We start from the raw sequence: 16,342 nt of genomic DNA, 5'->3' as shown, positions 1-16,342 counted from the left end.
AATGCAACAACACACAAAAAAGAACAGAAAATTAATTTTAAGAACATAAAAACAAACTTAAGCCGCAAAATTAAAATAAAAAAATGATTTCTATCAACAATGTAGCCTATTATTGCCATTACGTTTTAAAACCTCTGCTTCCCTTGACGAGGCCCATGCTTCAAAAAGAAAGAAGGAAAGAAAATAAACTACAATTCCGAAGATGCCTTGCGCACCGGAAGTAACCCGCCAGCTCACCGGATATCTGCTCGCGCCGCCTCGAAAAGGCCCTTTTCCGTCTCAGAGAAGTGTGGTACCGAACGGCAGACACAAGTGAGTGAAATATTCACATTTTAATCCCTTCATATGTCTCCAAAAACATTATTATAGGACAATTAGAAGCGGTAACGACTCCCGTTGTCCGAGAAATAAGAGCAAAACATCTCAGTTTGGTTTTAATACTTTATTTAAGTTGTCCTGCAAGCACAACGGCGCTGAGCGTTAGCATGTGGCTAGCTTGTTAGCACATGTGGATGCGGCATGTTGAGCAGCCACCTCGATAGATGTCACTCCCGGTACTTTATTTCACTTATATCTGCGATCTTATGGTTACTCTTGGTACGTTATAAAGGTAGAACATTTCGTCACCGGTAATTATTGTTAAATGTCGCCATTTTCAAGAGTTCGTTAGCTTGTCTGCTAACAAGTAGCTAACGTTACGTTAACTTTGGGGAAGAAGGCTTCAGCTCGGGCCCTGCTGTGAAAATGTGGCTGTTTAGATCCATGATCTGAATTAACATTTAGTTTTTACGTTATATTCAAGTGGTCTGTGCGAAAGCGAAGTATTTGGGTATCGGTCTGTCTCGGTAGTGTGAATGTACCGTCGGGTAGGTTAGCACAAAATCGGGTTTGGCTTTGCGATGAATCTGAATTAGTGTAATAAAATGTTGATTGAGATGTATATTAAACTGTCATATGATTTATTTTCCTTCGCTTGAATTGGGGCTGAGCAGTATGTAGACAGTCTGAGCTTTCTTCAGACCTGTTCTGTTATTTGCCTTTACCCATTTAGTCATCTTTTTCACATTACATCATATTATTTTTCAGAAATCTCATTGTATAAATACTTTGTGAAAGCACCAGTAATCAACCCCACAGTAGTATTTGGTCCAAAACATAATTACATTTTATTTTTTTCTGTTGCCCAGCCCTTGCTTGAATTGACCTCCTGCTTCTTTTAATCCTCAGTGACTGAGTGGGAGACTGCCCCAGCTGTGGCTGAGTCCCCGGAGATCAAGCTCTTCGGCAAGTGGAGCACAGACGATGTCCAGATCAATGACATCTCCCTGCAGGTAAGCAGCAACAGACAGTCACTGCTTGTGCCTGTTGAATGCCATTTTTAATTAAGTATGATTATATTTTAGCTTCTAGAAATTAGATTTTTTTTCACCAATAATTGTTCTTATAAACTGCTTAATGTTATCAGCTGAAATAATTGTATGTGATGCATTAAGCGAGGCTAGAGTCACGCCTGGACACTGACCTGTTGTCCTGGTGTGCTAGAGTGCTCGCAGAAGAAAATGTCTTTGCTTATTCATTGGCTGTAGCCTGTCGTGGCCCAGTCAATCACCAACTCAGACACATTTACTCTTCACAAATGGTATGCCTCAATGATGCTGGGTTCAAATCTATATGATCCATGATGCTTAAATCACCTCTTTGTTCACTACAGGATTACATTGCTGTGAAAGAGAAATACGCCAAGTACCTGCCACACTCTGGAGGACGTTATGCTGCCAAGCGTTTCCGTAAGGCCCAGTGCCCCATCGTGGAGCGTCTGACCAACTCCATGATGATGCACGGCCGCAACAACGGCAAGAAGCTGATGACCGTGCGCATCGTCAAGCATGCCTTCGAGATCATCCACCTGCTGACTGGAGAGGTATGTACCACTGACTTTTACAACAACTGTTGCTCGTTTGGTGTGACTGCTCAGTGTGTGAAGTATGAGTAAGACAGTCAGCAGAAGATCAAGGTGTTGGAAGGCAGCATTCAAATCTAAGCTACAGGAGAGGGTGACCTGTGATACATGATAAATGGTTTCCAGTGGACACTATGAGACAGGTTTTCATTGTTTTTAATCGTGGTCTTTACACAGTGATGAAGAGTAAAATACAAATAGGCTGTTAATTATGTCACAGGCACAGGTGGAAGTATAATTGATTGAAATTTCTCAACTATTTTAAATTTTGCCCCACAGAATCCCCTCCAGGTCTTGGTGAACGCCATCATCAACAGCGGACCCCGTGAGGACTCCACCCGTATTGGTCGTGCTGGTACCGTCAGGAGGCAGGCTGTCGACGTGTCGCCCCTCCGCAGAGTCAACCAGGTAACCACGCTCATTTACATCAAAATTGTTTTCTTATGGTTTTTGATTCAGTATGTAGCATTACAGCAACATAACATTAGATAAAATGAGGTGTTGTACATTCACATATCTGGCAAATACGCTGTTTGTTAGTGCAAGTGTGAGAATTCGGGAAAAACTGAATTATCTTGATGTTGCAGTAAACATCAGCCAAATGATGACCTCTACATTTCATTGATTGGAGCTGACATGGCAGGAGCTTCACGTGAGGAAAGCTAGGAAGTGTTTTTGATGAGTTCTTTCACACAGGACAAAAATATTATGCAGTGAGAAATCAGTGTAATTTTTTTTTTTTTTTCGCTTTCGCACTGTGAATTAACACATCTACCAATCACACTGCATCTATATCTATGAGGATTTTAAGACACGGAGTCTCTGTAGACTGAACCAGTACAGCCAACTTTTACTTCTTTCACCCTTAACAAAGGCAGCGCATTCCACTTCTTCCTTTCCTACTTTTCACAATAAAAGCCCCTAGACATATACACTGTAACTGGTTACCAGAGGGAACTTAAATTCACTCTTAGATCGTTTCGCTAAAATGAAAACTCAATAAAACAGCATACCGTGGCAGAACCTTCAAATTTTAAAAAGCATTGCATCAATTGATCTAAAAATAAGGTCTTAATTGGTGTTGAAACGTCTATCACCCTCTTGAGTCTTAAAAATGCTAAGACATGGAAAATAGGACTTTATAAAGTTTTTTTTTTTTTTTAGATGTTGCATTGTAAAATGTCAATAATTGGTAACTTTAAAAAAAAATTTTTTTTACCAAATTTCCCACGTCTTAATGTAACCAAGTCATTTTTATGTTACAATAAATATTTAGGCAAAATTGTCCCTTACCCCAAAACCACTCAGGTTGGATATGTTTTTCTTCAATTTAGGTTCGTGTAAAATTGGTTTTTGATTTCGTTCTGAGTGTGTTTAGTCTTTAACCTAACTAGCCTTAAGCTGTAGGAACCGTGCTCAGACTATACAGCAGCTTACTGCCAGACACTCCGCTGGGTCAGTAGGATCACGCTAGCAATCGCAAATTCCTGTCACTGCCTGTGAATGTTATGCATGAAAACCTTGTATTGAACAAATGTTGTAATTGTTGTTAATCTATATCACTGCTGGTATAAATGGTTTGGATGCTAAATATTTGCAGGCGAGTATTTTGCACTGTCATGCCTTTATTTGTCATACACCCTGGTGTGTGAAGTCCTGTATTCTCATTGGCTGTACTGATTGTTTGTGTGTGATGCATTAAGCGAGGCTAGAGTCACGCCTGGATACTACCCATTGTTCTGGTGTGCTAGAGTGCTCGTAGAGGAAAACGTCTTTGCTTATTCATTGGCTGTAGTCTGTTGTGACCCAGCCAATCACCAACTCAGATACATTACACTACCCACCAGTGTTAGTTCTACGAAAGTTAATTTGTCAGCCACTAATGTCCTGCTCTCTCTCTCTCTCTTGTCTGGTAGGCCATCTGGCTGCTGTGCACAGGAGCAAGAGAAGCTGCTTTCAGGAACATCAAGACCATCGCCGAGTGCCTGGCTGATGAGCTGATCAATGCAGCTAAGGTATCAGTTTATCCACTTATAGCATGATCATTATCCTCCAATGTGCAGTGTAGAATGACTTGCAGATAACTCAAGCCTTCTGATACTGAAGTATTGAATGTTAGGAGATAAGGTGTTGAGAAACACAATGTAATTATGATCCACTGTATTTTGCAGTGAAATAAGTTTATATATATTAAACTAAATTTCTCCTCCTTGCAGGGATCATCTAACTCTTACGCCATCAAGAAGAAGGATGAGTTGGAGAGGGTTGCCAAGTCCAACCGTTAAACATCTTTGCTTTCTGTCAAAACAAATAAATTTGAAGAAATTTCTGTTGATGTCGTGAGTCCTTTTTCTTCTCATGCACTTCTATACATAGTTGTACAGTGAACAGGTGAAAGAATTACACACGTTTCTGGATTTAAGTTGTCACTTGAATTTTATTGGCATCACTAGACTTACTACAAATTCACACATAAGAAAGCTAAAACAATTATTTTAAAAACTCTGCATTTCTATTCTTAGCAGCTACATATCCTGGAATTGAGACTGTCAGTATAATGACTTAAAGAGTAGTGAAACAGATACCAACCTGTTGTATTATGGACAGAAGAGATGTACATTGTCATCAATCTGCAGACATGAATTTGAGTACCACAGGATATCTGCAAGTCTTCAAAAGCACTGAATTCACTTTCCTTACGTGGTATCCAAAAGTTTTTTTCTGCAGCTTGCTGTAAGCAGTAATGTTAGTTAAAAAAGGCGGAGTTTGCAAGAGGGGAAAACCAGAAATTTGTTAAGCACAGACAGCAGAGTGTGAGGAGTTATTGGCTAAATTTGACAGTGTATTCTATTAAAACTGCTGACTCTACCTTTACATGAATCAGTCAATTCAATATGCTACATGTCCAGGTGACATAAATTACATTTGAAGTTGTAAGACTGCAAGGAAGTAGTAAAAAATTAAAATTATTGGCCATATCAATACTAGTTTTTCTTTACACTTGAAACATTATAAAATACTTCACCTGCAAAATTAGCATTTGTATATTAATTACTTGCCAAGTGTTACCTTGAATCGGTGAAGAAATTTACACTGATGAAGAATCCAAAAAGGGGAACATAATTCCAGAATTTTAAGTTATCTGGGGCCACATTAAACAACAGTAAAACTGTATCAAAACATCAGTTAACAGACACACAACTCAGTACGTATAATCCAAGTCTTAGGTATCCAGTCATAGATATACTCAGTACTTCCCAAACATTTATTTAAAACACTTTTGATTACGACTAGCACACCCTACTAGCTACCAACATCCTACGAGTGCACACATGTATGAGCTCACTTGAAACAGACTTAAAACCCATGCATGACACTTCTCTGATTAAAGCGTTCAATTGAAAATGAATGTGTTTGGGAAGTACTGAGCACACAACTGGATAGACTCGGATTATACTGCATGAGTTGTGTAAGAGTTTGTAAACAGATGTTTTGATGTATTCACCTTTTCTGGATTCTCCGTTGACCATAGAGACATGAGGAAAAGTGTTCTTTACAAATTCAGTGCAACACAAGTGAGTAATCGATAACACAATGATCATTCTGTGGGTGAAGTATTCTTTCACATTACATTCTGTGGTATTAAAACAGCTTAAAAATCTTGACTTTGGTACCAACATTGTCTCTTTTTCACATTTCTAGCAGTTTCAGCCAAAGTGATCTGTCAGCTCAGTGGCTATCTGCAGAAACTGGAAAAGTCGTCCTAAGTTTAACAGTGAGAAACTACAGTTTGAATTTAGTGGTTTCATGGACGGTTATTTCTGAAGTCTGATGCATTCACTTGAGAAACCTTTTTTCCTACTTTCTGAATTTAAAAATAAAAGAAAAATATTTTTTTAAAAAAACTTTTAATGGAAAGAAATTCTGCTGTCATTTTTAAAACAGAGCAGTTATTTTCTCAGATGAATGCATCACACTTCCCCAAGTTGTTTCAGTTGTGTGTGGATCTCAGCGTGCTGCACTGTTCGTTCAGCAGGGGGGGCAGCGGTGCCAACAATCAGCTACATTAAGTCAGTTAACAGATGTTACCAGTTGGATCATTTTCTCATACAGATGCTGTGAGTCAGTGATTTTCCTTAGAAATAAATACACAAAAAAAATCTTAATTTGTGGAAAGTGTATCTGCGATGTGGTGACTGTTCACCCCGCAATGAGCACGTGCAGGTAAACCCCTGCAGTGTGTTTTCAGAAATATGTGTGCTTTCTGTTGATGAGGAGGCAGAGCGAGGACAGAGATGCTCCCAGTTTGGCGGCCTCGCTGCAGGCTGTCGGCAGGAGGGTGTAGTCCTGGAGCTTCTGGAAAGCCTGCAGGGAGAACAGAGGGAACAACTTACTCATCCAGACAGACGTGACTGGATACACTCACAGGAAAGAAGTTCCTGGCCAATAACAGATGGAATGAGACTTTAGTGACTCTTAATTTTGACTGGATATTACTGATCATCTCTTTTCTTTGACTTCTAAAATGTAAAATGTCAGGTTTGGAACTTCCTCTACACAAATGGGTTTAATGCATCAAATAAATAATTATTAACCCACTAGATTCACACACTGCCCAGTAAATAGTAGTGTGGTGTGCAGTGGTGGAAGTACAATTACCCAACTGCTGTACTTGTGAGGTACTTGTACTTGAGTGTTTCCTATTCATGGAGCTTTATACTCCTATTTCACTACATTTGTGAGGGAAATATTGTACTTTTTACTAGAATACAAATATTTGATGGTTTACAGATTTACATTTTTTTAACATATTAAACATAAGGAGTTTATAAAATATTTTGGTGTTACAAATTAAACGTCTGTACTAAGTTTTTCATTGCCTAAGGCTGGAGCAAGCTGTCATTGGGTGTATTCTCGAGGAAAAAGCCACCGCCTGCTTTATGATTTATGATTAAGTGTGGAAACCTCACAGGGACAGTTCACACCCAAATCAAAAATACATATTTTTCCTCTTACCTGTAGTGCTATTTTTCAATCTACACTGTTTTGGTGTGAGTTACCGAGTGTTGGAGATATCGAGCAAGATGTATGTCTTTTCTCAAAAATAATGAACTAGATGGCACTCAGCTTGTGGTGCTCAAAGCACCAAAAAATGCATTTGAAAAACTCAACAGCAATGTCTCTTTCCAGAAATCATGACCTGGTTACTCAAGATAATCCACAGACCTTGTTGTGAGCAATTTCATGTAGGAACTATTTTCTTTCTGTCAAACTACACCCACCAGCTGTATCACTGTGCAGAAGTAAACATGCATCTACTGCTAGCTCACTCAGCACCACTGAGCTAGCTAACATTTCAGCTCAGCCGAGGAGGACGTCATTAATGTTTACATCTTGTGCTGTCATGACTATGAGCCTCTTATCGATGAGTAGATGCACACTTCCTACTCCATAGTGATACGGTTGCTAGGTGTAGTTCAGTAGAAAGAAAACAGTTCCTACATGAAACTGTTCACGACGAGGTCTGTGAATTATCTTGAGTAACCTGCTGTTGAGTTTTCAAAAGTATTTTTTGGCTCTTTGAGCACCACAAGCTGAGTGCCATCTTGTTCCATTATATTGGAGAGAAGGCAGACATCTCTATGGCCGCTATCTCCAAAAACTCAGCAACTCACACCAAAACAATCATGTTTTATTGGTCTTTATATGATGTTTTAAAGGCTACACTTTTTACTTAAATGCCCTTGTTGTGTTTGAGGAAGTTTACCTTTTTTGTATGACAGAAACGGTGCAGAAGGAAGCGTGCATCTACTTATCGATAGGAGGCTTATGGAGCACCATAGCCGGGTGCCATCTAGTTCTATTATTTTTGAGAGAAGGCAGAAATCTCTACGGCCAAAAGTACTCTATTATTCACACTAAAACAATCTGGACTGATAAATAGCACTACAGATAGGAAGAAATATATGTATTTTTGATTTTGAGGCAAACCTTCCTTTTAAAAAGTATTAAAGGCTAAAAAAAGCTTGCGACTTGCAAAGCTACTTAAATTTTTTTTATTTTTATTTTTTTATGTCAAATCAGCGTTATCTCAGTGATAATAAAAGCCTGCCTGTCAAAAGCCTGTCAGCCAGAAAAATAGACAGACAAAAACTGTTCAGTTGAACTGATTACTATGAAATAACAGACTTAAATTAAGTTGGTAACGTTGCTACTTCTAGTGACGCTACTGCCCAACACTACGTATCTCAGCCCTAGTCAAAGTTATGGAAGCCCATTTTCAACGTTGTGATGAAAAAAAAAAAAGATCTAGTGAGTCATTATAACAAAACTTTCTCAAAATAATACGTTAATATTATTGTCATTATTAAGATATTAAGTCAATATTTTGAGTCGTTTTTCCTTACGTTTGAGGTGTTAAGTCATTTTCAGATATTAAATTAATATTTTAAGTTCCTCATTATTTTGTTTTACTAACTCGTTATTTTAAGTACTTTGCTCATTATTATTTTTTTATTATACTTTATTAATCCCCCTGAAGGGAAATTCAATTTTTTCACTCTGTTATTAATACACAGGTCTGAAAGACACACACATGCACAAACAGGATCTATACACGCACAAAGTGGAGAGATGTCAGAGTGAGGGGGCTGCCTTGATCAGGCACCCCGAGCGGTTGGGGGGTTCGGTGCCTTGCTCAGGGGCACCTCGGCCGGACGGGGACTCGAACAGGCAACCCTCCGATTCCCAACCCAAGTCCCTATGGACTGAGCTACTGCTGCCCCGTAATGACAGGATTTTGCAAACTAAAGTCACCTTTCAACTCACTATTGTGAGACAAACAAACAACAAGCAACCCCTGAGTGCACACAATTTTCAGGATATCTCAACGCTTGTCCTCCCACCTACTCACATTTTTAACAGGTCAACAATGAATGACAACGCTGTGAGCGAGAGAGAGGTTTCACTTCATTTCAGATCTTGGGTCACAAGAGGCAACAGTCAAAGCAGTGCTTAATTTTTTTTTCATGTAAGCTTTTCATTTTAATATTTCTGCTCGGATTTCTGCTCTGCTCTGCATCAGTTACAGAGAGTTACAACGTAGATGTGCATCATAGGAAAGAGTCCTTCTTGGTCCTCATATTCATAGTCCAGGGGCCTACTGCAGTCTCTGTTTCTTCTTATCAATAATTCATTAAATAAAAGTCAGAAATAACTCAGTGCTGACCTACAACATTTTAATACAGCTCGACAAGTGGACTTCCTGGAGCTGAAGCAAAAGGGAACAGAAAGAAGTGTCTCCTGACTTCATTTAAGGGACAATCCACCCATTTTGCAAATGCAGATAAGTTTACTTGATGTGGTAAGCACTACTCAGTCTGTGAAAACAGATGTATAAAATCTTCTGTGGCTCTGAAGGAGCTTTCTAAAAAATAGCCCTGATGTTGTCACGGATATATTGGATTGGAGACTTCAAATCTTTTTAGTCTATTTTGAGTTCGACAGATGTGGATGTTTTCAAGACAGAGAGGGGGAAAATAAAAAGACGTTGAGTTGCATTTTGGAACTGTAGGATCCAGTGTTTTTAGGAGCTCATAGGGATAGCTTAGATTAAGACAGTTTAAAACTGCCCGAGGCAGCTGTAGACCAGCAACTCCTGTGTTCTGCAAGGTAAAATTACTGTTTTTCTCAATGGAGTCTAGCTTTGAGGAAAGCAATATAAAGGCCCGATGCACCAAACTGACTTGAAAGAACTAGTGCCCCCCTCTGCTTCACCTGACATCACCTTGTCTTGGCTGAAAGTTGCACAAGAACACACCACAAAGACTACAGCTGACAGCCAACCAGCATGGACATAAACTATCCTGAAACATTTCTGCTGAAGAGCTCAATGCATAAAGAAAAATAACCTTGCCTTATGCAACAAGTTTGTTTTGATCTCACTCCCTTCCGACTTTAGCTGTTGTTTACTTTCCTCACTTCAGTTTCTTTGCTCATGCACTGAGCTGAACTGCGAAGTGACTGGCAGTTCAGCTAATGAATGACAGCGGAGCAGTCATTAACAGACTGCTCCACCATCAGCAATGGCAATTCAACATGCTGAATCAGCCAAAAAACAGCCAACGGAGGCTGATTAGTGGCAACTGTGAAAGACACACCACATCGACTAGGGTGACAGATGCTCACTGATGGCCCAACATTAACCGACAGATGATCGCCGGCTTGGTGTGTCGGGGCCTTACTGACTTCTGTTCTTTGACAGAGAGAGCTGTCTGCAGTGAGTGAAGGTGGTGATAATATTCTGAATGTAGTGTATGCTTTTTTTTGGTGGCTAAAATACGTTTTTCTGCTGCCCTCTTCCCCGGGGACACTTTGACCACCATCTATTGTAGGTAATACACTGATTATGGATAAGTACCTCACACAACCTTGGTTCAAAAAGTCCAAACTATCCTTTTAGCCTAAATTATGGACTTAAATTCAAGATATGTCGACCTCTGCAGCTTGTTCTTTTTACTAATCTATCTCTTCCCAGATTTATGGTAGCACAATATTAAATTGCCAAACACAACATAAAACAATGCTGCCATCATCCTTTAATTTAACAAATCTGAGTGTCTTTTTGATGAAGCAGACCTGCAATAAAAAATCTAAATCCTCAGCTGTACTCACAGAGACACTGTCAGGACATTCCTCTGCAGGCCGGTGGAGCAGGAAGTTGAGTTTGGACGGCCCTTTGATGTAGATGCAGTTTGCTGCGGATTCCTCTGGAACAGTGAGAACTTCATAGTGGTGATCAGTCAGCTGCTCCATCATCTGGAGACAAACACACAGACACACTTAATGTCACTGTGCACCACCCTGACTCACACACACACACACACACACACACACACACACACGTATATTGCAACAGACCGCTCCCAGCATTACACACAGACTCAAAGGCAGTATCAGTGCTATTATTATTATGACCTTAGCAGTTAGGAAATGAGAGACATGTGCAGTTTATTAGGGCAGAGAGAAGGGAAACACTGACACTATGTATGATAGATAATAACGTCAGTATTGACTGTTAAGAGATCTTGAAGCATGTGTGTACACTTTAAAATGACATATTAATTTGAGGTTAAAGGAATAATGTGACATTTTGGTAAACACAAGCAGCAATCTCCAGGGCTGAAAAATGAAGCCAACACAGATGTGCCAAAAACTGCAGTTCCTTGAATGGCCACTTGAGGCTGGCTCCAGAAGCCAGTCAATCCCCATGGACCCTCATGCTAAAATGCCCAACTTCACAGGAGAAATAAACATGTTTACAGCCTGGGACAAAAACAGCTTTGGTCTCTATGGCTAATTTCAACATTCATGATAAACTGTGCAGGGGTGAATTTTTACATAACTCACTCGTTTACATTTTATTAGGCGTAAAGTTACACATAGTTAAGGATGGGCTGCTTTGAGTGACATCTTCTCAGTCAAATCCACCCTTTGCTCCTCCACAGCGCCAGCCTCTCGCCTAAATATGGTCACTTCTGGCTCCAAAAAACCAACATGGCGATGGCCAAAATGCCGAACTCGAGGCTTTAAATCAGAAGTCCACGTCACAGTAGCTACGTCCATTATTTATACAGTCTATGGGGAAACACTGTTAATCGTGATTGGTGTCAATCATCTCATCTCACTCTCAGTAGAAAAGTTACTATGAGCATCTTCTGCAAAATGCCAATCTATTCCTTTAAAGATATTTAAAGTATTTTATATTTTTTAACACCAACACACACATACAGAAACATGACTTACCCGCAGTGTCTTTTTGGCCCCATCACTGTTGCTGATGATGATGGTATCTGGACCTCCCATGGAGCAAATGTTTCTCAGTCGGGCTCCACCACAGACGGGAACGGTGGACACAGCAAAGTCCTGAACAGATGGACGTTGTGAAGGTTTATTCACACACACATTGTCCCTCCAATTGTCTTTCACAAGAAACAAGGCATCCTCTAGTTGTGTGCTAAGAGACCTTTTTCACAGCAGACATTCTGTCATAGCAGGAAAAACACAAGTGTTTCTAATAACCTGGCTAATAACTTGTGAGTCGACACAAAGCAGCCTGCTGTGTGATTCTAAAGTTTCCTGTGAAGGATCAGAGGCAGTCATGCAATCGCCATTTCTTGGTCTGACTCGTCTGTAATACAGCTCAGCACAGTAAATCATGTGGATGACATGAGAAACATAATTTAAGGGTATACTAAACAGGAAGTTTCAGTATTGCCAGCTAAAGTACAACCCAACCCCGGATTCACTCTCATTTTGGGATGAGCTTTGTTTGTTTGCCGTTTTGCCTTGTTATCTTTGGCATTTTTTCAGCGTTGTGTCCGTGATTTCCTTTACTTCCTCTTGGATGCTTGCTGCTCACGGTCTGGCACCTGGTCACTATCTTTTTTTTTTTATGAAGTCCTGTTACAAAGTTTTAGATATGAAAATGGTTGGTTTTTTTTGTAATACTGTAATTTTATGAATGAAAACTGAAGAGTGTGCAAAATGCTTCTGTAACAATTATGAAACATGATACAGATGATGTAAATGCTCTGCTGGTCTTCCTCTCTCATCCACCACATGATCCCTCCCATCTGCACTAATTCATACCAGACACACACAACACAACAGGAGATGCTAGATGCTAAATGTGTGTGTGTGTTTGTGTGCGTGCGTGTGTAGCAGAAGTGTGTAAAACGCACTTAAGAGAAGTGGCGTAATCAATACTAATGTATGGGTCGTGTCGAGCCTGGGGGGCTCACTGTGTGGCCTCCGTTATTTGGCCAATGGAACGGCCTCATTCATCACTGTTTACAGACTATAATTCCCCAAATGCAACACAGCAAATGGCCACCTGCTCACTTTGGCAGCTGGATTTGTTTCCTGACAAGCATCTTGGCACTGAGATAGTCTTTGTTGCACTGGCTGAAAACTCTGCTGGTTATATTATTTATTGGAATGGAGGAGATTTCAGATAAGTGTCTCTGAAATAAATCATCGTGATTTAACACCCTTTATCACATATAGACGCTCGCATTCTTGACAAAAGGCCCAAAGTAAAAAACAGTTTGAGAAAGTACTCTTGTCTGCTTCACACTGGGCTTCAGTCATTGCTACATCTCCTCTCCATGCCTCCTACCCTGAAAGTGTCTGCCAGCACTTCCGCCCCTCTGTGGGTGGTGTGGGACGAGATGCCGACAAAGAACTCCCTCCCCGTGAAGAGGACGTCGCTGCCCTCCAGTGTGGCCCCTCCGGAGTCCCCCTCCTCGCCCCCCATCTCCACCACAGTCAGGTTCAGCTCTGACACCACCCTCCTGACTGCCTCCACCTGCAGAGATGAAGAGTGATACTCTAAGTGTTACTCTGGATGAACATAATTTTTCATGTAATTCTATTACTCTTAGTACTTTCTATTTATATTTTCATTATCATTTCAGTGCACTCAAGTGACCTTCTGTAACTTCTTCATAATCATTTCCAACAAGTTTCCTTGAAAAAAAAAAAAAAAAGGTAAAATAAATAGATAGTCTGGCACAGGAAGTTAGATGAGCATGTACAAATGTGAAATTTGTTCCTCATATGAAGAATTAAGGTTCCAGTAACATATGAACAACGAAAACGGAAATTCTTATTTTGTCTACAGTTAGGACTAAATTACACCGTTCTTCCCACTGAAATTGCTAGGATAATGTCAGGATATTACAGAACTGTAAAGCAAAGCGTTAAAGCCACCTTCCCTTACTTCCTAACCCCCTTACTTCCAGCCCTCTTGCTTGGACCCATCTCAGCCTTCCTTGTGATATCAACTACATACCTTTTAACTTTTGTGGCTGCATCTTACACAGTTGTGAAGCTATTATTTTGACAGAATCTTTCCACAGGCAGACAGACAGAATACTCAAAACTACTTCCATGGTTGTTCTTGCCACAATAGGTGTCTCCAGGAGCATGTTTTGCCATAATCACACACACACACACACACACACACACACAAAGACTCAAGGAGAAAACAGTACTAGTCCTACTGTCGTGGCTGGTGATCCCAGATATAAGTCACTTCAGCCGCCAAAAAGCATTAATTGCTTTACAAAATCCAGACTAAAGACAAACAATAAAAGAGTCAACTCTCAAGTCTCAGATGTTTGAGTTTCTTTAAGACACCTGAATGCACCAAAAAGTCACAACTACAATCTCTTGGAACATGTGACAGAAATAAAAAATAAAATACTAATGGCAACTAAATTTTTATCAAAACAACTTAAGTATTTGCTGCAAGTTCATTCTTATACCAAACTGATATGAACTGAAACAAAAGCCTACTACATGCTGTCCTTTACAATAACAGAGCAGGATTAAGTGCAGAGGATTAGGGTGCAGAAAGTCCAGAACTAATGCCATTTTTCTTTGTGTTACCTCGCTGCGTCTCTGCTGTTTGAAGGGCCTGGTGATGAGCGCAGTGTCTCCCTGGATGACTGCCACATCCTCTATCCTCCAGCTCTCTGGCAGCTCAGGGTCAGGGGGGATCTCGATCAGCTGCAGGCCCACCTTCTGCCTCAGGGCTCCTGTCAGGCAACCAAACTGACGCTGAGCTTTGGCCAGGTCCACTGAGGTCTCCCCGTTCTCACGACTGTCTCCTGCTGCCTTTCCAAAGGTCTCTGGGATGCCCCGCACCACGGCGTGGGTGAAGCGGCCATATGGGCACATGTTTGCCATGATTTCAATAAACTGATAATAACTGTCTGTCTATAAAAAGTGGTAGCAAGTGTGATAAAAAGATGTGTGTAGGCAACTTTTTTTTTACAGTCTTGTTTTGAAAAAGCACTGTTAAACTCTCTCAGGTTGGATCAGCAGGTCCAGGAGGAACGTGGAGAGCATCTTCTTCCCTCTCTCCCAACAGCTACTCCTCCATCTGCAGATGCCAGGAAGTGGAAGAAGATGATCCCAGCCTGAAACAGAAAGAGGTGGACACATTAACAAGTCCGGATACAAAGCAACAAATGTCTGCATCCCATCTCATGTGGGATGTGAAACACTTCAGGGCCACGAAAGAGGTATGAGAGGCAAATATCTGCAGCATTATTCTGGAAAATTAAATGAATCCTTGCACTAAGGAACTGCACTGATGCAAATTGTGACTTTGCGAACGACATATTATCACCAGTGAAGCTTTCAAGGGCAGCTGAAATAACACACTGATAACACAGCTGAAAGTGGACAGAAAGGAGCATTGTCCAAGGTTAGATTATAAGGAAACATTATTCAATAGCCCTGCAATATGCTGCAAAGCCTTTCCCATGTTTGGGCAGTGGGTGAGATTTGGGACAATTGCCCTTTCATCATCTTCCCTGTAACTCACAACGGTCGCCCACTGTGAGGCTGCAGAAAGGGACTTCCTCACAGGATGTTTCTTAAATCTGCTTCATAACTTATGCAACAAGTGCCTGTCTTTGATATCCATTACATTTTGTTATAAGGGCAGCACACAGAGCATTTTAAGAATGCAAGTTTATGCTATCAAATCACTGTTAAAGTGCTTAGATGAAGTATTGTGTGTGCACACTGATAGCTTGTGGAAGAACAGTATATTCCTGATATAATCTGCAATATTTAACACACTCTTTTCTGCTCTGACAGTGCAACAACACTCAGTCTGTCTGACTGCGCAGCCCCGAGTTATCCAGCTGCAACAATAACTATGAACCACAGCCATAAACAGAACAAAACATCTTGGCTGCAGGAGTGCACCGCCCAGCAGTTCACTGCTCCTTCCCAAATACTTCAGATGATGTTCCTCATCTTTGTAACGGGGAAACTATCACCAACACTCACACAAGTTGCGCAAATAACAAATATAAATGTAGACTTGTATGTTACCTCTTTAGTTTGTGTCGCAGCTCCCACTCTCGGCCACGTTTCCCTCTCTTTGCTTTAATTTCCAAACCGACCCAGTTCCCGTTATTCTCCCGTTGTCTCTCTCTGCCGGCCAACAAGTCCAGTCAATGCAGCGACTGTGTATATGGATATTTCCGGTTAGGTATTTCAAAATAAGACGGCTACATAGGGTTAGATGTGGGCTGAGACAGTTTTGCGTTGACCTTTGTGACCAACCAAGTAAGAATTAATTATATTCTTAAGGAATATGATGTTTAACATGTTAACAGAGTAAGGAAAGACTCAACTCAACAGGCCTATGTTGGGAGAGGCCTTTAATTCCTTTCACATAAATCTGTTGGTCAGCAAAGATGGGAAATACCATCACAGTGTTTATATATATCAATTATAAATCATTCATTTGATCTAGCTCCAACAGAGTGGGAGATTTATGGCACCCGAAGATTTTGG

At 40.6% G+C, this 16,342-nt stretch overlaps 2 protein-coding genes and 2 non-coding genes across 4 annotated transcripts; 3 read left to right on the top strand and 1 right to left on the bottom strand.

Moving 5' to 3' along the window:
* The first annotated feature begins 212 nt into the window (after positions 1-212).
* On the top strand, positions 213-4,289 carry rps5 (ribosomal protein S5). The gene is made up of 6 exons (XM_049602434.1): positions 213-312; positions 1,228-1,331; positions 1,712-1,921; positions 2,240-2,368; positions 3,877-3,975; positions 4,177-4,289. Coding segments are annotated over exons 1-6 (612 nt in total). The 5' UTR covers positions 213-311; the 3' UTR covers positions 4,246-4,289.
* On the top strand, positions 1,492-1,625 carry LOC125905425 (small nucleolar RNA SNORA3/SNORA45 family). Its single transcript, XR_007451644.1, has one exon. It is a non-coding gene; the product is annotated as a small nucleolar RNA SNORA3/SNORA45 family (small nucleolar RNA).
* LOC125905426 (small nucleolar RNA SNORA3/SNORA45 family) lies at positions 3,662-3,794 on the top strand. Its single transcript, XR_007451645.1, has one exon. It is a non-coding gene; the product is annotated as a small nucleolar RNA SNORA3/SNORA45 family (small nucleolar RNA).
* A 106-nt stretch (positions 4,290-4,395) lies between the features above and the next one.
* ddah2 (dimethylarginine dimethylaminohydrolase 2) lies at positions 4,396-16,017 on the bottom strand. The gene is made up of 6 exons (XM_049602433.1): positions 15,875-16,017; positions 14,414-14,946; positions 13,140-13,328; positions 11,765-11,884; positions 10,634-10,777; positions 4,396-6,325 (listed from the first exon to the last, which is right to left on the bottom strand). The coding sequence occupies exons 2-6, from the start codon at positions 14,711-14,713 to the stop codon at positions 6,206-6,208; spliced, it is 873 nt and encodes a 290-aa protein (XP_049458390.1). The 5' UTR covers positions 14,714-14,946; positions 15,875-16,017; the 3' UTR covers positions 4,396-6,205.
* Between the last annotated feature and the right edge of the window lie 325 nt (positions 16,018-16,342).

Source organism: Epinephelus fuscoguttatus, linkage group LG17, assembly GCF_011397635.1.
Source record: "Epinephelus fuscoguttatus linkage group LG17, E.fuscoguttatus.final_Chr_v1".
NCBI classification, from domain to species: domain Eukaryota; kingdom Metazoa; phylum Chordata; class Actinopteri; order Perciformes; family Serranidae; genus Epinephelus; species Epinephelus fuscoguttatus.
The sequence above is the reverse complement of the archived record's forward strand: the minus strand, read 5'-3'. Positions and strand labels throughout refer to the sequence as shown.

Excerpts from the sequence above, each read along its gene's own strand:
- rps5 (XM_049602434.1), top strand. Across the intron at positions 1,332-1,711 it reads TCAATGACATCTCCCTGCAG|GATTACATTGCTGTGAAAGA; the intron begins GTAAGCAGCAAC and ends TGTTCACTACAG. Across the intron at positions 2,369-3,876 it reads CCCTCCGCAGAGTCAACCAG|GCCATCTGGCTGCTGTGCAC; the intron begins GTAACCACGCTC and ends CTTGTCTGGTAG.
- ddah2 (XM_049602433.1), bottom strand. The coding sequence starts at position 14,713 with ATGGCAAACATGTGCCCATATGGCCGCTTCACCCACGCCGTGGTGCGG. Across the intron at positions 13,329-14,413 it reads AACAGCAGAGACGCAGCGAG|GTGGAGGCAGTCAGGAGGGT; the intron begins GTAACACAAAGA and ends TCATCTCTGCAG. Across the intron at positions 11,885-13,139 it reads TGCTGGCAGACACTTTCAGG|GACTTTGCTGTGTCCACCGT; the intron begins GTAGGAGGCATG and ends CCATCTGTTCAG.